The following is a 24692-nucleotide window of genomic DNA, read 5'->3' on the forward strand; positions in this document are numbered from 1 at the left end:
CACACACACACACACACACATATAATTTTTTGTACATAATTTGAACTGGGAAAAGCTTAAACTATGTTATTTGAGGAGTCCTGGTTGGAACATATTTACCAAGGTTTTTTAATTTTTAATATTGTATGAAAAATGTAGATATTTTTTGCACCGTTTTGATTTACTTACTGCTCTGGGTGTTTTGTTCTTTCAGCAAATTGCACTTTTTTTTAGTATGTATACTAACAATGAATCAATTACTAAGTTAATTGACGATTATTTCAATAAACGATTAATCACGATTCATACGATTAATTGTTTTCATTACCAATCGCATATAAAACATATTTAAGTTTCCAGTTGCAAAGTAGCAAACTTGGTGAAACGTTCAAGGCGTGTGAATACTTTTGCAAGACTCTGTGACCTCTATGTTGTTGGTAAAAGAGTAAAGTTGTGTTTCGACCAAAAAAAAAAAAGAAAAACAGCAGAAGCTTAATGTGATAAATGGTGGAAGACACAAACTAACCATGGCGTTGTTTATTCTCTTCCCTGTAGGTGATGCAGCACCCCAGCGAGGGGGCCCAGGTTTTGGGGCTCCACAGCCAGCTGAAGGATGCTTCTGTACCCGTCGCTGAGATCAGAGTCTACTCCCTGTCCAGCCAGCCCATCGACCACGAGGGACCCAAAGCGAAGATGTCTGGTACGGATGCTTGTTTTACAGCTCTGCCGTTTTGCTCTCGTCTTCCAGCTGTTGTTACCGTCCGTTCTGTTTTCTCTAGATCGCTCCCCAGACATCGACAATTATTCTGAAGAAGAGGAAGAGAGCTACTCATCCGAACAGGAGGGCAGCGACGACCCTATTCATGGGCAGGTGTGTTTCAGTGAAAAAAAAAAGTATATTTACTCTTACAAATCCTAACCGTAGCTCGCCAAGAAGTTCAGCAATATATTCCCAGAACTACATACGTTTATTTCTTGTTCAAAAACAACTCTAAAGTCTGAGCACTCAAAGCAAATGCAATGCAAGACAAAAGAAAAAGACATGTACCCCAATTGGATTTCAGAGCGAAACAAAACGGCTAAACAAAGAGGCAGAGAACTATGTGGAGGGAATCTGTGGCTATCAGGGCCAGACACACAGCAGAGGGAGATAAGGCGGGAGCGCTGCAGCTTTGTGTTGCCAAATTAGAAAGACTCCAAGTGGAGGGATGAAGAGAAGCTGAGGAGAGGATGAATGGATGGTGGGGTTGGTTATGCAGCGGCGTACTTTCCTTCCCATCGCCTCCTCGTCCTTTGGCGGTGTCGGAGTTAAATGTTCAGGAGAGGCCGAGGAAAAGGGTTCAACTACAGAGAATATCAGGTGCTTTCAGACCTCTGTCCCACGGGGGAAAACGACTAGTTTCTCTTCAGAAAGTAAGCTAACATTTAGAGAAATAAAGCAAGATTTGATAGACATTGTGAGCAATCAGTGCTGAGTCATAGACAGGTGAATGGATGTGGCCTGGTACCATCAACACAATGCGGTGCTTTCACTTTTGTATGAAATCCCTGTTCTGTGATTTGCTGCCTTTCAGTGGAAACTCCTTCCTTTGGTTCCTGGGTTTATATGAAAATAACCCTCAACGTGTCCAGATCGGAAATAACCAGGACAATACATTCATTAATCATTAAGGTTAAGTTCATGTAAGAGTTTGGATTCATCATATTGTTTATCATATATCATGATTCTTTTCTTATAAGGACTTTTGATTTATTGTCACAGCAGGTTCCAAAGAAAAACTCCTTCTATTGTTGGTTTTTGGTATTTTGTCCACTTTGTTCAATGAGAACATCAATAAATATCAGTTCATTTCCAAATTATGATTAAATGCTATTACTGCGTGCAGCTTAGTGATATAAATGACTCTTCTTTATTGTCTTAAAGAAGCATATGACAAACGAAACGTTTTTCAGTAGCGATATTTATGTTTGTGGGGTTTTGGTTGCTGTGCCATTCAGTCACACGAAGTAATAAATAGTTCATACTGTTATTTTTTTTCATTATCGCAATAGTTTCTGTTCCCATAAAGGATTATTTTTCATAGAATTAATGTAATTGGTTCTTTGGGCTTATTTTAAGGTATTATTTTAACATATTTATTGATTATTTATTTTTAAAAAAGACACAATTGTTGGTAGCCCAAACAAATCCTATGAAATAAACATGACAGAATGTTTGTCTTTCACTCATACTTGACTTTTTAGTTGATCAAACTTCCTATTAACTTCTAATTAGTAATCCATTGCTGTAAAAAATTACTGGCCTGTAGCTTTTAGCCTCTGCTGGGATTTCAGTAAGAACCGCCTGCTTTGGTCAGCTGAAACTAAAACCGTGCCCGGTTGGGCTTGGCAAGAAACGAAGAATAAATACGGAAAAGCACACCGTGTTCACGGGAATCCCTGATGCCAATATTCTGGGAACCTTGCTAGAGTTCATGGCAACATAAACTCATTAAGATATCAGGACATGTTTCATACAGATCCGGATTTTTTGGCAGGATAATGATTCGAAACGTAGCCACGCAGAAACTGTTAACAAGGCGACCTGTCTCGTGAAAACCTGTGGGGTGAAAGAGAGAGAGGATATCAAAAGAGGAGACCCGAGACTCTGGGCGATGTAGCAAGCCTGTGCCAAGAGGAAAGGTCAAAGATGCCTCTGTGTGTTCTCCAACCATAAGAAATGTTAAAGAAGAGTCAGTGCTGCCCTGTTGGCAAAGGGTTTTGCACACAGTACCGTTTCTTACACTGCCAGTAAGACGATTTATAATTACTTTCAGAAGGGAAAGACGGCACATTTTAAGGCTGGACGAACTGACGACGTGATCCTTTAGCAGTGACCTCTTCTTCTCTGTTTCGCTCTCAGTATCTGTATGACGAAGACGACGAGGTGAGGAAGAAGAAGCCGCGGCGTAAGCTCCCTCCCAACGCCAGCAGCACCAGGGTAAGACGAACCTCGCTCTCGTTTCCGTCCCTCCCCGTCTCGCTCGTGTTCTCCGTCTCCTGGCTCGTTTCGTCTCTAAAGCAATTTGCGGCTAACCCGATTCGCGCGGTAGCCTTTTCAAACAAATCTGATTTGACTTGACTTGACTCCACGAACCTACTCCTCCCTCCCCACCACCCCTCCGTCCGCACGCCGCCCTGACTCGTATCGACTCGTTCGTCCTCGCCTCGCTTGCCTTTATGGTTTATTCACAGGTCCGCTTGTTCCCCGCGCTCGGCATTCCAGCCAATTTCCATACAAAAAAAAAAAAGAAAAGAAAGAAAGAAAGATTTGCACAAATCACAGCAAGAACCTGTTATAACAAGAATCAAATCCTGCGTAGAGCGGGTGCAGTCTTGCACACTCGTAGCATGCAGATTGTAAGCTTTGTTTTGTGAGTGTGTTGTAGCAGGAGTGTCGGAGTGTTTTATAATGAAAAGCTCACACACCTCAAACGATAACACCTGCACTGCTGCAGCTGCAAAACACGAACATGTTGAATTTACTGTCTGCACGCCACTTCTACCCTCTGAAGCGTTCATTAAAAAAAAAAACCTCACATTTTCAAAGATAAAGTTGATCATCGTCTGTTCATCAGAGGAAGTTGGCACAAAACCTTTCAGATATTCCAGTTCTCTGAAACCTCGTTTGACTCAATCTTCTAATGCTAATGTAGTTTTGCTGTTTTTATTGAACAAAGGTTATCAGTACATTTCTACCTGTTTGAATTGCCTCCCTTTTCTTTCGTTTTTTTTTACCATTTTGTCCTGCTTTGCAACAAAAGGTTGAGACACTGGAAGTGAAGGCTGCTTAAGGTTAAGTTCAGGCAAAGTTGAAGCCTGTGATGTCATAGTTTTTCCATGAGTATAAATACCAGCATGAATGTTTGTTGACTGGAGTTTTGTTATGAAATGGCGATGAAAGTAACAGCCAGATTTCCTCTTGTCGTTCCAGGCATCTAACGATATGAAGCTGCATTTTGTGCATATTCATCCTCAGTTTAAATCATTTTCACAGTTTTGTGAAAATGAATTTGGAAATATGCTAAAATGATCAACATTTTATGAACCTAGACAAATTCTGTCTGCAGACCAGTGTGGTTTTACAGGCAACGCTTACTTTTTTTTAAGCTTGCCAAAACAGCTCAGTGTGTGTTTTATGCATGATAGAGTGCAATATAGTTAAGCTTTAGGCTTGTAAAATGGTCTAAAGTCTAAAATACTTCCAACACTCAGTCCTCTTTGGAAGTTGAAATCTGTTTAATGAGCATCTAAAATGCTGTGTTTGTTGAGCAATAAAAAACAATGTTCAAAAAACTCTGAGTTTTTATTGTCATTACTACACAATACTCTTTACTTGGAATTTTAGTTGAACCCCGTGGCGTTAACCGTCAGAGATTTAATCTATTATTATGTTTTTTTTCTTTGTTTTGTACATTTCTTGTAATTTTTTTTATGTAACAATCATGAACCATAATGAATGAATCTTGTTCCTGTCTTGTCAACCTGTCAGGAATAATTTTCTTCATGTTAATTATTGGGCATTGCCTCATTAAATAAAAAATACTTGAATGAGATGCTTCGAAAAATACCTACATATATGTTGCAAAAGTCATAAGAAAAAAAAAAGATGAGAAAATTGAGATTATTTGTCCAACTAAACAGGGTCTCAGTAAAAAGCCAGTTTTTTAGGGTAAAAACAAGCCGCTGACTCATTCCTATTAAATATTACATAAACCATGTTTCCCTTATTATTTTTTTTTCAAATGGCTTTGAATGTTACATAAATAAAATGAGCTTTGCAATAATTCAGCCAAACATCTGCGGCGAAAAGCGTTAACTAGATAACCCCAATAATTTGCTCGCTCCAAAATGTTTGACTTTAATAAGAAATTTCCTCCTCTAAAATATGCCGTCTCCAGGAAGTGTTGTTTTGAGTCATCGAGCATGAAAAGCGACCTTAGATGTTGCCGGTTTATATTTTTTCACTCCTTCGTACACTCATAAATCGAACATACATGTCCTCGGTGCCTTATTCTGCTCTTTTGTTTTTCTCATGTTCCTTCGCAGCAACCCAACATCAAGCAGAAATTTGTCGCCTTGCTGAAGAGGTTTAAAGTCTCCGATGAGGTATGTTCTTCTTCTCTTTACTCTTTTTTTATGCCCTCTTGTGCCTTTCCCAGCAAGGTTTATAGGTGCAATTTGCTGTAGAGTCGGCGCGTTTTTCAGCTTGGCTTTGACTTGCAGGCATGTGTGAGAGATCGATGGAAGGACAAAAGAGACAAAAGAGTAGCTTATCTGGACGAAGGGGTGGTGGCGTAGTGTGCTACGTGTTTCTACATGCAGCTAAATGGATAAGAATAAGATGTTTTGCGTCTTATTCAAAGTTGTTTTTGCTGTCTGTACTTTTTTAAATGTATTTATTTCATTTACAGTTTAAAATGAACATGCCACATGCTGCTAAAAGCAAAACCTTTGAATTAAAAGAAGTAGTTGGAAGAGAGAAAAAATTATCTGCCATTTCTCTCAAAAATCTGGTCGTTTTACCATAACAACTAAACATAAGCAACTAAGCATCAGTCATAAAGATGTGGATGCATCTTTAAATGCAAAACAGACGATATGTGTTCATTTACACACTTTGTTGTTTTTTTTTTCAGCGCTTTGTTTAATTCACACTTATTGCAGCTTGGTTGTTTTTTTCCGTTTGTTTTTTTCTAATCAAGCTGATTGTCTTTCAGTTTGCTGTTGTAATAGGAAGTGTTTCTGTTAAGTGCAGAAAATCTTTGAGAAAGTTTACAAATATCAAGTTGGAAATTGAATTTTGGAAATCTAGCTTTTTATGTTGACAGGATTTCTTTTTGACTGTGAATATATACTTTTGGGAAGCATTCCTGCTAACAGGAAGTCACCATCTCCATTCGCTTCTCTGTTAGGTGTGTTATAGACAGATGCGAGTATATGAGGTATACGATGTGATAAGTTAAAAGTTCATTGCAGAGAGAGAGTAATCTGTGTCGTGTGTGTGTGTGTGTGTGTGTGTGTGTCTGGTCCAGGTTGGTTTCGGTTTGGAGCACGTGTCGAGGGAGCAGATCCAGGAGGTGGAGGAGGATCTGGACGAGCTCTACGACAGCCTGGAGATGTACAACCCCAGCGACAGCGGGCCGGAGATGGAGGAGACCGACAGCATCCTCAGCACACCCAAACCCAAGCTCAGGTAACAGGGGAGACGCCATTTGTGTGTCTGTGTGTCGATATTATCTCTGCATCCAGAATAGCAACAGAATGAAAGCCAGGAAGAGTATAAAATAAATGCTCGCTCTTCCCCCCCTCCTGCTCTGGTAATATTTGCCCCACCATATTGTCACCTGCAAATGTTTCGCACCGTTAGGAGCTGGGAGGAAATGTACTCAAGAATCCTGGAGCAAATTTAGCGCAAACTCAGTAGGCCTCCAAAACCACAATACATGTGTGCGGCTCAAATGCAGAACTGAACAGATTCACACCGAATACCAGCTAGACTCTGACTTTCACCCTTCAGTGGCAATTCAGAGCTCCCCCTGTTGGTGGAAAACACTACTTGCACTTATAGTTAAAAGACTGAGATGCGCCAGTTACCTGTGATCAAATTTCATGAGAAAAATATTTAATATTCATTAAATTAAATCATATAATGGATTTGGTAAATTTGTGAAAGAAATCTGCTTTCCTAAAATGTATCTAACTCTAAAAGATTTGGTTTGTGAAACAAATCCCAATAATTATTCCTTCTTGAGCAATGAAAGGAACATGTTGAAACCTTCTAAATCATTTTTTTTGACAGCAGGTAATCCATATCCTGTGGGATTTTTTTCACTGTTGGCATGTTTTATTTGAAGAAACATTTTAGGAATCCCGTCTGCAGAAGGAGTCCTTGCTCTAAGAAGAAAAAAATATTTCAGTTCTTGTCTGCAGGTTCTTTGAAAAATGAAACAAAAATATATATATTTTTTTTTCATGTCTTCTTTGTTTAGGCCGTTTTTTGAAGGAATGTCTCAGTCCAGCTCACAGACGGAGATCGGCAGTCTGAACAGCAAAGGCAGTCTGGGCCGAGATACGTTCAGTCCAGTAAGTACCCTGGCATCTTGTGTTTGGTGTTAGTTTTGCTTAAAGTAAGTGAACAAGAAAACTTGATGGATGTTCTTTACATACTCCAACTATAATATAAGAATCCAGAATCACATGAAGTGCAAAACATGAAAAAACAAAACAAAACAAAAAAAAAAACATAACTTTGGCTTGATGTGCGGGGGGGGGGAGAATCCACATTTCAAAGCTTTTAGAAAGCCTTTTTAGAATAAAAAATGAGAGAAATGTTCTTCCAGTGTTTTCTCAATGAGTCAGAAATCCAGTAAGCCTTTTTGACAGCCACCATCTGCCTAATAGAGAAGTTTCAGTCTGTCTCAGTTCAGCATCTCCCTGCTGTCTGCAGCTTCAGTTCTCTCTTTTTACATCGGTGTATAAAAGCATCAACTGCAGCGTTCCTGTTTATACAACACGCACCAAAAAGAAACAGCTGTGTTCACTTTAATTAACGGAGACTTGGCTTTTCTACCTCCTTCTGATTTCAAGATCCTGCCAATATCCCCTCTGTCCTCTTGCTTTTGTTAATGATGTTTTCTTCCTAAAGCAGAATATCGCGGCTGCACCATAAACGTGTGTTCATTTCATTACCCGCGTTGACTTTTCATCAAGCCGATCTGACTGCTCCTCTCTCGTTTTCCCAGCAGGGGGAGCTGCCTCCCCTGGAGAAGATGAAACCCTCCCGCAGTCGCAACCTGGACGAGATCCCATCAGAGACGGACACGCTGGTACGAGTGCTTCCCCCCCCCCTCTGTTAGTCGTGTTTAGAGCTTTATTAATTAAAAATGGTTGGATTTGTGTTCGCAGGAGCTGACAGACCAGGAGCTTTTTGCCGAAGTTGGCCCCTGCATTACAGTGTCTGTGGCAGAGAAACCCCGAACGCCACTGAAAAGCAGCAAAAATGAAATGCAGCCTATAGCATCTCCAAGGTAACCTACAAATCGACCCACTAAAAAACTACATTGACGTTAAAAAGTGTACAAATATGTAGATCTGTGATTTAATCTGCCCAGGTTCTGATTCTGCTTTGGTTTATTATCATCATTTTGTTATGTTTTTTTGTTGTTTTTTTTCCTGTGTTCAGACTGGATGGAGGCCACACGCCCAGGCAGAAGCGCAGCAGCAACACGCCCATGAAGGAGAGGCAGCTGTCCAAGCCTCTGAGCGAACGCACCAACAGCTCCGACTCGGAGCGATCCCCGGAGCTGGGACACAGCACGCCGGTAAAAGATTAGCTCTCCTCTCCCATCAGAATTTTAATGACTTTGTTTTTCTCTCTCTCTCCAGGATCTTATCGCAGGCAGCATTATTCCTTCAGGCTTTATGTTTCCCCACTGAGGGGTTTACACAGAAAACAACTGCTTTTGTTCTTTGTCCTCTTTTTACCAGAACACCGTTCCTAAAAGTAAAGAAAAGTCAGGCAGTCTGTTAATGCAGGATCCCTTGGAGCTCATGAATGAATTATGCATGTGCAGATGAGTCATCTGAAGAGTAAATGTGTGGGGGTTTTAAACCCAGGACATTTCTCTCTCTCTCTCTCTCTCTCTCTCTCTCTCTCTCTGTGTGTGTGTGTGAAGGTTCTGAGGAAAGTCGTGTACGATCAGCTGAACCAGATTTTGTTATCAGACTCTGCCCTTCCTGAGAGCCTCATCTTGGTCAACGGCACAGATTGGCAAGGGCAGGTAAGCCTCACAGTCCCCTAAAAAAACAACAACATGGTGATCATGTTGTTTTACCCACTGCAAGCTTTACCTGCTCTGTGTTTTTCTGGTGCAGTTTGTTGCCGAGCAGCTTCAAGGACAGAGACACCCGGTGGTCTGCACGTGTTCACCCGCTGAGATCCAGGCAGTGCTCTCTGCTGTGCTTACACGCATACAGAAATTGTGAGTTTAAAATAAAATCTATCAGTTCATGGCAGAAACTAATGATTATTAATTCATTAATCTATTAATTATTCTGACGATTAATCAAATAATTGATAGGGTGCTAATTAGGTGCTTAGTCTTCATTTAACCACCTAAGCTTTTTCTGTGTGCAATATTAGAAATACTTTAAGAAGATCCAAATAATTGAATTCATTTATTTAAATATGAAAATAAACATTTCATTGCATTTCTTTAGTAAAGCTGAAGCGAGACGAGCTAAAACTATGCCGCTTGAGGAGTTTTGGATAAAACATATTTATAGACAAAGGGGTTTTTATCTTAAATCCAAAAAGTTTACAGCTGAATTATTGTTCTGAATATCTCGCTTTTTCACCAAATGGCCCATTTTGAGTCTGTATACTCCAGTTAGCAATTAATCAATTACTAAATCAGTTGACTGTTTAATAGATTAATCATGATTAATCCAATTGATTGTTACTTTAAAGCTGATCAGACTGAGTAGATGCTGAAGTTTACACGCCGTTCTGCCTCCCGTTTCCCTGCAGCTGCAACTGTAACTCCTCCATGCCCAGAGCGGTGAAGGTGGTGGCTGTGGGCGGCCAGAGTTACCTGGGAGCCATCCTGCAGTTCTTCGTCACTCAGCTGGCCAACAAAACCTCCGACTGGCTCAACCACATGCGCTTCCTGGTGGTTCCTCTGGGTGAGGAAGGCTCAGCCAACAGTATGACCCTCAATACGTCCAGAACAACAAGGTCTCAAAGTGACTCTGCGTGCTCAGTTTGTCTCTTCCTCTGTTTTTTCAGGATCGCATCCAGTCGCTAAGCACCTCGGATCCCTTGACAACCGCTACAGCTCCTCCTTCCTGGATGGAGCGTGGAGAGACGTGTTCAGCCGTTCCGAGCCGCCTCAGACTGGTAATGGCCGCCGCTTGGATCTGCACATCAAGCCTCTCTTTCCAGCAGATCTCACGCCTGGATGTTCTTCTTCTTTGGCCTTCAGATCAGCTGGACGTTTCTGGAAGGATCAGTCAGTACATCAGCGGCACCTCAGTCACTCACCAGCTGCCCATCGCAGAAGCAATGCTGACCTGCAAGCACAAAACGTGAGTGAAAGTCCTAAAAAAAAAACATGAAAGCATCACAGGTTATCATAAATAACCTGATTTCTTTTTTTTATTATTATTAATCTCTTCTTCAGGCGGGAAGAAGAGTCTTACCAGAAGTTCATCCCCTTCATCGGGGTGAGATTCTAATCTTCTGATAAAACTGTAACTGACACAATTAATTGATTATTGAAATAATTGTCAACTAATTTAGTAACCAATTAATCGTTAACTGGAGTGTACAATCTGAAAAAAGGCCATCTGCAAAAACAAAAAAAAAAAAAATATTCAGAGCAGTAATTAAGCCGAACTGTACAAATTATATGTATATGTAAACATTTTCCATTTAAGATAGAAAACTCCTCTGTCTGTCAACCCAAAACTCCTCAAATGGCACTTTTTGTATTCACTCAGTTCAAATTCACTAAAGTAATTAGTAGTATTGCATTTTAGACGATTAAATCTTCATTTTCTTATCAACAAAACAAATTTTATTTATGTTCATCTTTTAATGCATTTCTAATGTTGTATGAATAAAAAAAAAATCTCCAAGATGTGTAATTTATTTTTTTTTTACCAGATTTATCAATTAATCATCAGAATAACCGATTAATCGATTAGTACAGTAATCGTTAGTTGCAGCCCTCATCCTAATCTGTTGTTTTCCAGGTTGTGAAGGTCGGCCTCATCGAGTCTGCGAGCTCGCCGACAGGTGAGGGTTTTGTCGAAGAGTTTGAAAGAGTACAGAGACGATCCACTTCAGCCCTAATCAGCTGACATCTAGGGGGATTTTTGATCATTTTTTTCTTCCAGGAGATCCAGAGGAGGGTGTTGGAGTCAGCTTGGCCGTCCCCTCGACGTCTCCGCCATCTCACGGCTCCCCCACTGGGATGATCAAAGAGGCAGCCACGCCCCCCTCGTCCCCGTCCATGGGCAGCGTCCTCACAGTGCAGGGGTGAGACGATTTGTCCGATTAAATCTTCATTTCACCCGATGACTGTTTAGGTTTAAAATCAAATATTCAACCGTGGCGCCTCAAATCGAAGAGCAGATAACCGTGCAGGGTGCTGTGTGAGGTTGGTCTCTGTTATGATGTCCGTCTGTTCCCAGGAGCCCCAGCATGCCTCACGGTGTGGACGCCATCGGCCTGCAGGTGGACTACTGGCTGGCGTCGCTGGCGGACAAGCGGCGGGAGGGAGAGCGGCGCGACACGGGCTGCAAGAACACGCTGAAGAGCGCCTTCCGCTCGCTGCAGGTCAGCAGGCTGCCAGGAGGGGGCAGCAGCGACTCACAGACCCTGGTTAACACCATGGCCATGACTGTGGTCACCAAGGAGAAGAACAAAAAAGGTCAGCTCCTGTTTTTTGTTTCACGATCACTTTTGCGTTATTACTTCTGAACCTGGATGATTTGTTTATTATTTTAACTTGTGCACAATGTAGCGGGAATAAAATGTGCACAAGGAATGCAGCAAAACCTCCTGATGTAATGAAGTGTGAAGCCAGACGTTTCAACTTATGAACATAGTTTTTTATTTCTTCCACATTCTTCTACTTCTGTTCTCATGTTTAATTTAGCACAACTGATAAATGATAAATGACATGAGGACAGGCGGTCATTTGAGTTCACATTTAAGCCTTTGGTCTCGTTGCCTTCAGTTCCCACCATCTTCCTGGGAAAGAAGCCCAAAGAGAAGGACATGGACTCCAAGAGCCAGGTGATCGAGGGCATCAGCCGCCTCATCTGCTCCGCCAAGCAGCAGCAGACCATCCTGAAAGGTGACCCAACCGCGCCGCGCTCGCCCTCGCTCATTGTGATGTCTGCATTTCACTCACTGCCCGCCGCTTTTGCCTCCAGTGTCGATAGACGGCGTCGAGTGGAACGACGTCAAGTTCTTCCAGCTGGCCGCGCAGTGGCCCACTCACGTCAAGTACCTGCCGGTCGGACTTTTCGGCTACAGCAAGCCCCCGTCGTAGGACCGAGCTTTAAACTCCTCCACCTCGCCTGACTTTCTTCTCCCCTCACTCTTCCCTCCCTTTTTTTTTTTTTTTTTTTTGCACAAAAGACCTGCAGAGAAGACGGGGATCAAGCAGCCGGACCATTTTTCTTTCTTCAATTCCACCAAAATGAAAGGAAAAAAAAAATTGCATTCGATTTATTTCTCTATGGAGGAGGAGGAGGGTGCTGGAGTGCAACGCTGTTACAAGTCACTTTAATGCTCTTTTTTTGTGTGTGTGTGTATGCGTGTGTGTGTGTGTGTGTGGATTAGGTGTGCATGCACACGTGAATGTATATTATGTTTGTGTGTGCGTGTGTGTGTGTGCGTGTGTGTGTGTGTGTGTGTATGCGTGAGTGTACAAGGATATCACAGCACAGGTTTATTAGCTAGCCGCCATTTATGTTTCCGTTTTAAGGAATGCAGCAGCATGTAAAAAATAAATAAATAAAAAACGACCCACTTTAAGCCCTTACTCTGTAAACCGGACGCTTTTAGACCTCATCACACCACCGGATCGACACCCAACACCCGCGTGCCGGAAACTGTCACTTCTGCTTCAGTTTGCAAGGGCGATCAAACCACGACGGCTCCTTCGCTCAAAAAGGCATGAAAAAGTCATTTCTACACAAAAATGAATCCACTAATGTACTTGTTTTCATTTCAAGGGCTTCCATTTAGCAGTTTCTTTTCCTGTAAAAAGAATAAATAAATATTTAGATGTTCAAATGCCAAAAAAAAAAACAAAAAGAACGAAAGAAAAAAAAAACTACATAGATACAAGGGGAAGTGTCTTTTATTCTAGAGTAGTGCTCTTGTGAAAACCAGTAAAACCTTCCCCTCTTATTAACGCCGTATCGTGACGCGTAGTGGTGAATCTGACGTGCCGTTTCTCTTTCTTCTTCAATCGCTATGCACTTCTGAACACACACGGACCATTTGAATGACTTCGGCCGGCAATGAAGCGTAATAACCTGACGAAATATGCAGCAGGTACGACTGCTAAGAACAAAATGCATGCTTCAACAGCCCCAGCAGCATAGAAGGGAATATGGAAAAATAAAGTGTGCTTTTATTTATTTTTTTTACCGTATCTTGTTTCTAGATAGAAGCACAAATGTCAGCTTAATTTAGTATGCCACTTTTTTTTTTATTGGCAACAGTAACAGCAGTAGACCTGGAGAAAATATCAGTCTGTGCGCATCCACCACTTCCCCTAATGGCAATTTATTACTAGGGGAAATCATTGAGTTATTGGAGTTCAGGTCTGTTTTCTCCAGGACGTCGTGAGGCGATTAGTGACTCGACTGTACAGTAAGAGGTAACAAATGTGTATGTGACGAATAAAACATGACATGGTCAAAAGCCTAAAGGTTTTAAAAAAAAAAAACAATAATCAAAAGGTATGATAAATAGTTTTCTATAATGTGCTGGGAGATGTGTAGTGTGTGTTTTTGTGTGTGTGCGTTGATGATGATGTGGTGATTATCGATATCACTGATTATCTGATTAGGGCTGCAGAAGCTGCAGTGGTCATCTTGTTCACTTTGTAGCTGCACACAAGGCAAATTGCTGGGGTTGACCTTTTTCTTTTTTAAAAAAAATAAAAAATAAAGGAAAAGAAAATCCAGTAAATATAAACAAACTATAGAAATTCTCCAAATATAACTATCTATTCAAAATGATTTAGGAAAAACGCATCGCCTTGTGTCGTCTACATCGTAACACTCTCCGTCGCCACTGAAGTATTACAGAAAATAGTTTTTAAAATGGTGTTAATGCTTATCTCTTTATTTAAAATAGTTTATTTGACAATAGAGAGGATTATATATTTTTTCCTCTGTGTTGATGTTACAGTGTTACAGTTGTGATGTCGGCAGCATGTGTCTTTTTGGGGTTTTTTGGCGCCACCTGATGTATGAATCTTCTCAGTTAACAGATCACACTCTGTCTGCTCCTGATCGATTTTTAATAAGTTGTTCTTCATATCTGAATGCATCTTCTTTGGTTGCTCTTCACTGAGTTTTAGAAATGAAATATCCCACAGATTATGCTTTTGGCAAGCCAGTCTTCCTGAACTTGACTTTTCTTTTCATTTTGACTGGGAGTTTCATGTTTTAGTCGTCCCCGAACATCAGATATTGTTGTTATGCTGTTGATTTGACCCAGATGTTGCTCAAACTAAACCTGAGCTCAAGGTTTCATTCCAAACTTGAAGCTACAGAAACACTAGGCTTTAATGTGTTGTTTTTCAAAAGAAAACTACACTAAATTAAAAAAAATAATAACAATCACGATCTAAAGTTTGCAGCAAATTCACGGAAACAAGTTTTGGATCCTCAAGTTCTCAACTCGAGCAATGTGTTATCTTTTTAAATCATTTAAGAAAAAGTACACGGCTATACATGGTACCAAACTAACACTTTATTTAAACTCTATGCCTTGTATAGGCTTTAAAACCGGGTAACTTTAAAGTACAGTCGAATCACACACTATATCATCTCCTTTAGTGTCGTAAACTTGCAATATTCAATTTTCTTGGCGCCAACAACAGATGTTTTGTCCCAAAGAACATCCTGCAGATTTTTGTAGACGGGTTTGCTGAAGGGCTAGGCTAAGGTTAGCATCTGTAGTCTGTTTTGACTTGGCAGGTAACATCTTTCAGTGTGATTCCAGTTAATTGCCGACGCATAAAAAGATGCTGAAAAGCCGTTTCCCTTCTGCTTTAGGAACCGAGCGCTCCGCCTCGATCGACATACATCCTGATGAACGGCGTTTCAGCTGCTCTCTACTCGGTTTTCCCTGAAGTCACATCTTTGCAGACGCAGCTAGCAGACTGAAAAGAAGCTGCAGCAGCCAGTACAGTCTGCTTCTTCCTCTTCTTCACTGTGAGCATCGTTATAAAAAGATTCAGAGCTCTTGAATGCTCATGGTCACCATTTTTAAAAGGAGGCTGAACAAATTGTAGTTGACGAAGTAGTGTTCAATTGTATAACCCATCTTCCTTAGTACCTTTATTTACTTTGTCACTCTGTTAGCTTTTAAGTTATGGAGATATCTTTTATGTTCAGGAAGCGATTGTAAGACAGTTGTTAAAAACTAATATTCTGCTTGCTCCTCACTGCCCCAAACTGGCCAGTCAACTCTTGGTAATATGAGAGAATAATTCACCGAAACAGGGAAGCCTAAAACTTGAACACCATTATGCCTTCTAGCAACTTTCTCCAATTTTGCTCCTACTTCTTACAAGTCTAGATTAAGCTGTTAAAGGATTTGGTAAATTTGAGAAATTGGACAAAATGTGTGCATTTTGAATGAAATCAGTGTTTTTACATCACCGTTGGAGATTTATGACCTAAAGCCCAGTTGAGAGCAACAATTTGTACTCTTGTCGAAAATGCTTTGTGTTGAGGTTATTGCAACATTTGGTTTTCTTATCGATTCATTAGTCCTCTGTTTGCACCCTCAGAAGGAGGCCAGAGGTCAACATAAATTGGAAATATCTCGCTGAATAATGCTCAAAAATGAACATTTTAATTATTATAGTAGCATTTTCAGTTTTTTTTTTTTTTTTTTTTTTTGTTATATTTTCTTGGACTTTGTCCAAAACAGTGTTTACCGTAATTTCAGCGAAGGGCAAATTGCCTAATGTTTCCTACAGTCTCTTTGGAGACGCTGGTTGTTCTGTGCGCAAGTCGTCAACTTGTTCCTCTACCTGTACCTCTGTGTTTGTGTCAACCAGTGATTGTCGCCGTGGTTCCTCTGTCTGTGGTTGGAGATTACGAGCCGTTCCGTGTGTCTGTAATCTCTCTCTGTGTGTGTGATCAGCAGATTTGTCTTTTTCACCAAACTTCCACAAGCTCACCTCCCTGGGAAAAACACACTGTCCCCTGTTCCTTTGCAGCTTGTAAATCGCCCATCTGTCCTCAGAGGAACTGGGGGGGGGTTGCTCGTTCAAAGCAGTCGATTTCTCTGCCTGAAGAGGTTTTGCTGGGAGGAGAGCCTCCTGAGCTTGTGGACTTGTGAAGAGTATTTTGCACATACCATTTTTCTTCAGCAGCAATTTTTATTTTTAACTTTTTTTTTTTTTTGCCTTCTGCCTATAACAGCAGTTATGACAAAACAACTATTATGCTTGTACATACAAGATAGTACTTGATATATATATTTTTTTGTTTTTGTTTTTGTTCATTCTACGTTTTGTAGTACTGCTTTTTTCCATGATTGCGTCTGTCGTTAGAACAGATGTGGGATCAACAGTGAAAGTGCTCATTATGTTTGTTTTTTTAAATAAAGACATTCCTCGTTTGTAGCTGTGTCTTTTTTCTATTATTATTGTTATTCTGACAATTCTCACTCAGAGGTGCAGAGAGTTTTAAACCTTCCACAGGAAATATTTTCAATAAGTATCACCGTTTGAGCATTTTCAGATCACAGATTTAAAGGTGTTTTCTGTGATTGGACCAACCGCACATTTGGTCTTCAAAGGCTTTTCAGGAGTTGGACCAAATCAAACTTAGTGCTTCTACACCAAGACGTGTTGAACAATTTCATGCTCTTACCTTCGCTACGACCTGTTCCTGTTTCAGCTCGAGTGTTTGGAACGGTGCACAACATAAGGTTCATGAAGACATCGATCAAGAAGTTTGGTGTTTCAGAATTTGACTAACCTTCACAGATTTGTGCTCTGTTTCAGCGACGGTGAGCTCACAAATCTACTTCTGGAAGAATGGTCATAACTTCCTGCAGTATCACCTTTTGGAAAGTCTACCTGGAAGACTTTGCTGTTAAGTGTCCCAGTGATCCTATAGGAGCTTCGTGTCTCTGTTGGGGTCGGGTCAACCGGAGAAAACGGGTCCCAGGTGAGGGATCGGACCAAGAGCAGCCCTAAGATCGCTTAGAAATATAAACACAGAATGTTCCTATTTATAGATGACGATATAGACGGGGTTCCCATTTACAAACGGAGCTATAGACAGAAGTGAAGAGATTCTCCCAGTGTTTTATCAGCCTGGCGGGCCACCAGGCTTTATTTCTGACTTGGAACCTGCACCTGTCCTGTTGTCGCCTTTCCGTCCTCAATTTCCATTTGCATGATTTGTTTCTCTGTTTCTACCAAAAACTGGATGAATAAAGTCAACAATCTGGTGTTTTGTAAACAAAATTGTTCTTTAAAAAAAAGGGTTTTAAAAAAAAAGGGTTTAGTTGAGAGCAGAAACTTCATAAATCCTTTTATTTTGTAGTTTCTGTGTATTTATTTTGGATATTTTAAATGTTTTCCAGTTCCAGCGTTAACTATTCAATAGAATTTAAAGTTTGAGAATGAAGAGGATTTCTTCCCTTCGGTCCTCAGCTTCTTTCTTCTCAGTTGGGTTTTTCATTTTCCATCACGACAACATAATAAATGCTGATGAAAATAATCCATCTCTGATTTCCTGTTTCTCCTTTTTATTTGTGTCTGAGCAGGGACAGTTTCATTAGGTGTCCCACGCCAGCTTGATAGAATCGGACTCTGGTATCGTCTGTAGTGAGCCAAATGGGTCGGCGGTGTGTCGCTACGACTCGCTCATCTGAGGCGCCGTTGGTGGGGGAGATTTGAGATCAAACAGCCTGAAAACAGCCTCACCTGTTGAGCTTGAGTCGCTACGTCACACTGAGCCGATGGACACTGGAAGAGAGGGGAAGCAGCAAGCTTCTCCTGCTGTGCAGACCTGAGAGAAGAAAATGACGATTTAACTAGACCGTCCTGATGAGAAGCTGCTTTCAGTTCATCCATCCTGGTTCCAGCCATTCTGAGTAACTCCATCCATCCATCCTGGTTACCTTCATCCATTCATCCTACCTACCTACTACCTACCTACCTGGCTCTCTTTATCCTTGTTTCATCTGTCAGTTCATCATGGTTCCCTCCCATTCCTGGGAATTACATGACCATTTTGATTTCTTTACAGGGGCGCTCTCACAATCTGCTAAAATAAAAATGAGTAAAGCCAGAAAATCCTGGGAGTTTGTCTTTGAATGTGGAGATTCGACATGGAGATTCCTTTGAGAGGACAGAAAAAGAGACAATATTAAACATCGGTGACAATGTTAACCGCTGGCTCCAATGTTTGAATTTGTCCAGGGTGTTTAACGTTGTCCCCAACTTTTTTAAAATGTTACCTCCAGTGCTTAGTATTGTCCTTGATGTTTAAGGTTATATACGGTTAAATTGTCATAATTGCTATGTTTACTGAGTGTTTTGCTTTAACTCCAATGTTTAACGCAAAAGGAAACTTTTCTGGAGATGAAATTTAACATCTCATAAACATTGGCAATAATGTTAAACAGCAAGGATAATGTTAAGCATTATCCCGGCCTGGGTTGCCTCTTTGTGCCTCAAAGTTACACCCCTGTAGCTATCTATCCGTGCTACGGCAGGAAATCTGACGAGGTAGCACAGATAGTTAGAACAGCGGCCCAGCTCTGTGTGGGTAAGTTAAGGTTAAGGAGGAAGCTCGGCAGAGCAGGTCTTAGCTTAGTCACAGCTGTCAACAGTGAGTGTAATCGCTTTAAATAAATCAGGTGTACTGTTTGGAGTTATTTCAGAGCTCCTCGGCCGCAGTGCCCCGGATTTAGAGAGGGCTTGTAAAGGAGTTTACGTTAACGTGCTGTTTAAAAAAACAACAAAAAAACCTAAGCGTAACTTAGAGGCCAACGTTATTTAGCACATTAACCGAAGAGTCGCGGCCAACTTTCAGTTGAGTCTTATTTTGGAAGAACGCCACCGGAAGTTGCGTGGCGTCAGCTAGCTTGCCTCGAGTGTTTCTGGAGCATCACAACATCATTCAGCCGCTTTGTTCTGAAGTCGGGAAAGCGTCGCTGTTTCTTCGATGAAGGTAACGAACATATGTTATTGTTTATAATATATAAATATAAAAGAAGAATATGCGACGACTTAAACCGAGAGTTTGGGTAAAATAGTGAATCCAAGCGGCGACGTTTTGCGAATATGCGAACTGTACTGCTACACAGTCTCCGTTTAATAACTAAACATTGGTGTTAAAAAGCCTCGTCTGGTGTTCTGGATTATATAAAGTGAGTTATTTGCTGCACATCCTTGCTTATTGGCTCAGAGGTCGGGCCTTCATTGTTTACACACAGCTTCAGTGTCGGGATGTGACTCAACAAACTGTGGGGTATTTTTATTTTTAACGTATCAGTGTTCAGTCACATCGCTGTCCTTGTCGGTCACCTCCACTCATCTGCCAGAGACAAAAAAAAAAAAAAAAAAACCCACCTCGGCCGCAGGCCTGCGCCATCCTCCGACCATTTGGCCCGAAAAACACTCCGACATCTAAACATGCGTAGATAAAGAGATGGCCGTCATGTTACGGATTTCCTTTGAGCTCCGTAACTTTGGGCTTTTGGGGTTGAATACGACAGGCGCCAGAGTGGGAGTGTTAATAGTGGTGCATTGCAGTCAGCTTTGGAGGAGGAAAGGAGGGAGGAGAGGAGACGGGCAGGGAGGGAGGAGAGGAGGAAGGAGAACAGGTGCACCTCCATCATCAAAGCTGGAGGGGGAAAAAAACCGAAAAGTCACGATGCTGCACAGTCTGATCCTGATCCAGTTAATATCAGTCATGACACTTGAGTCAGCAACTTGGGTATCACATTAAAGACACGATGGTTTGTTTTTAAACTGATAAATCATGATAGTTTTATAATATATTATGAATCGTATTCTAACCTAGCCATAATAAGACCCACAGACGGTTCCTCCTCTTTTGTTACTGCAGGTTGTTGTTGTTTTGAATGGAATAGCTAATATGTGCCTTTATAAATGAAGTTGTTTAGTACCTTCAAGCTGAACTGAGAAACTCCAGTCTGTGTTTTGAAAGCAGATGATGAAGACATGTATCCTGACCTCATGAGGTGTCAGATGGCGATTAAAATGAAAAAAAAAAATAAAAATTATATATTTCTTGATGGGCCAGATGGCGATTAAAATGAAAAAAAAAAATAAAAATTATATATTTCTTGATGGGCTCTGACTTAAAGCTTAAAATACAGAAAAATATTTTTTCTGAAAAAAGAAAAAAAAACTTTAAAAAAACCTTTAAGAATTAGCATTTTGTTTCATACACGTTGCTTTAATAAAAATCAGACGGAAGTTAGGCACAGAGTTTTGTTATCTATGTGACATTCCTTACTTTCTTGCTGTTTAATAACTACTTTTCCTAATAATGAACATGCAGAAGACAAAGTATTTAAAAATCAGAACCAAGTATGTAAAGTCTGAATTGTCTGCAGGAAAATGCACCAGGCAGAACTTTTTTCTTGTTTTTTTTTTCCAGACTTGACCTTCAAATTAGTTTTAAAGCCGATGTAAATACCACATTATAGCATTGAATATACATTTTTCTCGCCTTCTTTTTTTTTAACGTTAAGTGTGTAAATTGGCAACAAAGCCAAAGTCACACTGTGTGTGGGAAGGAGGAGGAATCTCACATCAGCTTTTACTTTTAGAAAACTATTTGGAGTTGAAATTTTTAACCATCTTTGGTGTTTCAAATTCACACTTTGTTTTCACGGTTAGCAAACCAGCAAAAATCTTTTGAAAAAGTAGAACTTTTTGACTTTTTTTTTTTTGACAGCATCCAAACAAGACTGTTATTAATTGCACATCAAGTTTCTCGATGACCAAGAAATTTTTCACAAGCTCCAAAACCGGCCTTTTAGTTTACAAATTAACTTGCCAAAACACTTAATTTTTCTACCTAGTAAATTTATTTTTAGTTAATTTCTCTTTTATTTTCATTTAAAACTGGCAAGATGTTTAATAATTTCAGGAACAGGAGTGGCTAAAGTTCAATCTGTCTTCTTCTCTGAAGGTGGATCTGTCAAGGGATCAGTTGAATTGGACTTCCTGGTGCCTGACGGACGCCGTGTTAGCTTGTAGCCCACAGGCACCGAGCAATCTGCTTTAGGGACACGTTAACTAATGCATCCCCTCTCACACACAATCATTTTCTCTTCAGTGTATCCATCTCTCACCCGTTGATAAAGTAGAAACCGCTTCCTGCTGCTCTTAACCGTTTTTGCAATTAAAACCAAACAAACTGTCTGTTGCTTTCCTTTTGTGCATTTAATATTTTCGACCATGCAGGCTATAAAATCACATGTGTTGCATATTCGTTTTCTGACTCCCTACACCTGATCATCGTGTTTAATCTAACTAAAATCTTCAGTCACATTAGGAATCTTTGATCGGGTTGTTTTGTCTCTCTTGCCGGCCTGAAGTATTTAAGAATAGGGATTTTCTGAAGCTTCATTCAGATCAGTGGGATTTGGTCAAATGGGCAGCGTTGCATACTACTCAACATTCTCACCAGCGACTTCCCATCATCTGACATTTGTAAATCAGTTAGCATCAGTGCAAACGTAGCATTAGCATGTTTGGTCTCTCGATTTTCATGTGGTTCCGGTTTGTTATGCGCCGACAAAACGTCCGATCAAAGTTGTTTTCCTGGTCCTGAAGCTGAGCGCTTTGAACGTCAGAAGTTTTGATAATGGCTCGCAGCGTCCAATACGGTCTCTCTTTCACTCTGTGTCTTTTCAATGGTGGAAAAAAAAAAGAAGTGTGGATTGCAAGAGAAAACCAAAAATATGTTAGATTAACTAAATAACGCAGAATGTGTCACCTAAAACGCAGTTTTCTAAGAAATACAAATGAGAACATATCCTCTTTTTTTTTTTTTTTTTAAGTGGGTTCTGTGTAGAAATGGTGCGTTTATGGACCAAAAAATAAATTACAAAACTTCATGTCATGTCCATACATCCTTAAAAAGTCTTAGATTTTGGTTGAAATAAACAAGCATGTTAAGCTGAAAATCTTAACAGTTCCAACCAACTGCTGTGTTTCTGTTTTACACACTACACGTGAGTCTTTCAGCAGCTAATGCACATCGTTTCACAAAGCAGCGATGTATAAATAACGAGTTGTACAATAAATGTCTCTTTCGATCATGTTGTGGACAGTGTGCATGAAACCACGCAATGTCCACCATGGTGTATCCGCGTGAAGAAGCCCTGGAGCGCCTGACCCAGGACGAGATCGTCCTCAACACGAAGGCCGTCATGCAGGGCCTGGAGACGCTGCGCGGCGAACACGCGCAGCTGCTCAACTCGCTGCTGGACTGCGCCCAGCCGCCCGTCGCCCAGGAGAAGTCCGGCCTCCTCCGGAAGAACCTGGAGGACATCGAGCTGGGCCTGGGAGAAGCGCAGGTCGGCTCCGGTCCAGTCGGCGGCTTTCCCGGTCCTCCGTCTCTCGGCGGACGCTCACGCTCTCGTCTCGCTGTCGCCGCAGGTCATCATCGCTCTGTCGAACCACCTGAGCGCCGTGGAGTCGGAGAAGCAGAAGCTGCGCGCCCAGGTGCGTCGGCTCTGCCAGGAGAACCAGTGGCTGCGCGACGAGCTGGCGGAGACGCAGCACAAGCTGCAGCGCAGCGAGCAGTGCGTGGCCCAGCTGGAGGAGGAGAAGAAGCACCTGGAGTTCATGAATCAGATCAAGAAGATTGACGACGACGTTTCCCTGTCGGAGGAGAAGAGCCAGAGCTCTGGAGGGAGCGGAGGCAAGGGAACGGGAGGAGGAGGAGGAGGAGGAGACTCAAAGGACAGCCTGGACGATCTGTTCCCCAACGACGACGACCAGGGAACAGGTAGCTGTGATCTGCACCGTTTTTAATAGGATGCTGCACACACAAAGAGCTGCAGAGCATTAATTGTTTATGCATGGAAGTCATGCCGTTGCATCCGACCGTCCTGAATGATTCTGTCCCGTTTTTCCAGATCAGAAAATTCTAGATCAAAGGTCTGGAACCTTTTCAAAGAGCCATTTTTGCCTTCAATTCACCGACATAAACCAATTTAGAGCACATGTAAAACATTCTGGGAAAAAGAAAATGCAGCTTGAGAAGTGGAAATACTTGCGCTCAATAATTCTTGACATTGTTGTGCTGATGTTTGCAAAGCAAACGGTCAATAAGCACCGTTTATTTTATGTGGCAGCAGGAGAAAAACCATCATTAGCTTTTCCATTCTAAGTTGTTTTATCTTTTTATCTTTTGTGAGAAATGAGCAAAAATCATGAATATAGGTTGTCAAATTTAAATTTTCAGAACATCAGTTAATTTATTTTAATAAATTTACATTGGTCTGAAATTTAATACAAAATTGTCCTTTAAAAAGTCGTTTTAAAAGTATTTTAGCATTTAACCAACTGAAACTAGCAAAATGTCCGATATAGGTAATTGGATCACTTGTAATGAAGACAGGTACTAGTACTTGTAGTACTTTTTAGTACTTTAACAACTACAAGGCGCATACTAATTGCTAGAATAGATCTAAATTAACACCTTAATGGCTGGTAATTTGTTTCTAAAAGTTTTAGGGTAAAGAAAAACAAATGACAGAAGTGAATTTGATCAGAGTTCTTTGCGTCTCTGTCCGGTTCTGTCCCAGCCCAGCCCAGCGGGGAGGCGGCAGCCCAACAGGGGGGCTACGAGGTCCCGAATCGTCTCAGGACGCTGCACAACCTGGTGATCCAGTACGCCTCCCAGGGCAGGTACGAAGTGGCCGTGCCTCTGTGCAAGCAGGCCTTGGAGGATCTGGAGAAGTCGTCTGGACACGACCACCCGGACGTTGCCACCATGCTCAACATCCTGGCCTTGGTGTACAGGTGGGCTGACGGAAGGGCCCGTCCTCTTGATTTATATGTACAAAAACTCCTTGCTGCTCTCAAGCCGTCTTTTTTTTGCTGTGTTTCCAGGGACCAAAACAAATACAAGGAAGCTACTCACCTTCTGAATGACGCCTTGGCCATCAGAGAGAAAACCCTGGGGAAGGACCACCCGGCGGTGGCGGCAACCCTCAACAACCTGGCTGTGTTGTTTGGCAAGAGGGGCAAGTACAAGGAGGCCGAGCCGCTCTGCAAGAGGGCCCTGGGCATCAGAGAGAAGGTGAGGGCCCCCGGCAGTGAAGGACACTAGAGCAGCGCTGCTTTTAAATTTGTTTTTCATTTGAGTGAAAGCCTGATGCAAACGATGTCTGTCGTTTGTTTGCGTTCAGGTGCTGGGGAAGTCCCATCCGGACGTAGCCAAGCAGCTGAACAACCTGGCCCTGCTGTGCCTGAACCAGGCCAAGTACGACGAGGTGGAGTACTACTACAAACGGGCCCTGGAGATCTTCGAGTCCAAACTGGGAACCGACGACCCCAGCGTGGCCAGAACCAAAAACAACCTGGTGGGAACCCGACGGACACAGCTCGGCGTCCTGAATCCTCCTTGCCTCCTTTCTCTACGATATGTCTGGTTTCCAAGGCAACCACCGTCAGTGCACTGATTCGTGTCGTTTCCCTTTAGGCCACTTGCTACCTGAAGCAGGGCAAGTTCAAAGATGCAGAAGTTCTGTACAAAGAGATCCTGACCAGAGCACATGAGAAGGAGTTCGGATCTGTCAACAGTGAGTGAAACCATTAGCAACTCAGCTAGCAGCTCAGCTAGCAGCCTGTAAAAACACTCAATTTCATGCATCTAAAATTAGGGCCTTA

The 24692-nt window shown here is 41.6% G+C and overlaps 2 protein-coding genes and 1 long non-coding RNA gene across 4 annotated transcripts in view; 2 read left to right on the plus strand and 1 right to left on the minus strand.

Moving 5' to 3' along the window:
* pacs1 (phosphofurin acidic cluster sorting protein 1) overlaps positions 1-16415 on the plus strand; it is a 62516-nt gene extending 46101 nt beyond the window's left edge. Inside the window, exons 5-24 of the mRNA XM_007563581.2 lie at positions 535-679; positions 759-850; positions 2882-2959; positions 5068-5127; positions 6054-6214; positions 7011-7104; positions 7764-7847; positions 7927-8048; positions 8204-8342; positions 8697-8801; positions 8896-9002; positions 9551-9705; positions 9809-9919; positions 10005-10107; positions 10203-10245; positions 10777-10819; positions 10921-11062; positions 11218-11456; positions 11766-11885; positions 11965-16415. Of these exons, the coding sequence (XP_007563643.1) occupies positions 535-679; positions 759-850; positions 2882-2959; positions 5068-5127; positions 6054-6214; positions 7011-7104; positions 7764-7847; positions 7927-8048; positions 8204-8342; positions 8697-8801; positions 8896-9002; positions 9551-9705; positions 9809-9919; positions 10005-10107; positions 10203-10245; positions 10777-10819; positions 10921-11062; positions 11218-11456; positions 11766-11885; positions 11965-12083 (2262 nt within the window). The 3' untranslated portion in view covers positions 12084-16415. The remainder of the gene's footprint in view (positions 1-534; positions 680-758; positions 851-2881; positions 2960-5067; positions 5128-6053; positions 6215-7010; positions 7105-7763; positions 7848-7926; positions 8049-8203; positions 8343-8696; positions 8802-8895; positions 9003-9550; positions 9706-9808; positions 9920-10004; positions 10108-10202; positions 10246-10776; positions 10820-10920; positions 11063-11217; positions 11457-11765; positions 11886-11964) is intronic.
* A 959-nt stretch (positions 16416-17374) lies between these two features.
* On the minus strand, positions 17375-20068 carry LOC107837524 (uncharacterized). Its single transcript, XR_001663540.1, has 3 exons — positions 19383-20068; positions 17965-18069; positions 17375-17814 (listed from the first exon to the last, which is right to left on the minus strand). It is a non-coding gene; the product is annotated as an uncharacterized LOC107837524 (long non-coding RNA).
* klc2 (kinesin light chain 2) overlaps positions 18872-24692 on the plus strand; it is an 11629-nt gene continuing 5808 nt past the window's right edge. For both annotated transcript variants that reach the window (XM_007563583.2, XM_016677178.1), the window contains exons 1-7: positions 18872-18981; positions 22124-22369; positions 22452-22803; positions 23606-23822; positions 23913-24102; positions 24212-24385; positions 24505-24604. In XM_007563583.2, the coding sequence (XP_007563645.1) occupies positions 22142-22369; positions 22452-22803; positions 23606-23822; positions 23913-24102; positions 24212-24385; positions 24505-24604 (1261 nt within the window). In that variant the 5' untranslated portion in view covers positions 18872-18981; positions 22124-22141. The remainder of the gene's footprint in view (positions 18982-22123; positions 22370-22451; positions 22804-23605; positions 23823-23912; positions 24103-24211; positions 24386-24504; positions 24605-24692) is intronic.

The sequence above is a fragment of the Poecilia formosa genome, unplaced genomic scaffold, assembly GCF_000485575.1.
Source record: "Poecilia formosa unplaced genomic scaffold, Poecilia_formosa-5.1.2 Scaffold149, whole genome shotgun sequence".
Taxonomy (NCBI): Eukaryota; Metazoa; Chordata; class Actinopteri; order Cyprinodontiformes; family Poeciliidae; genus Poecilia; species Poecilia formosa.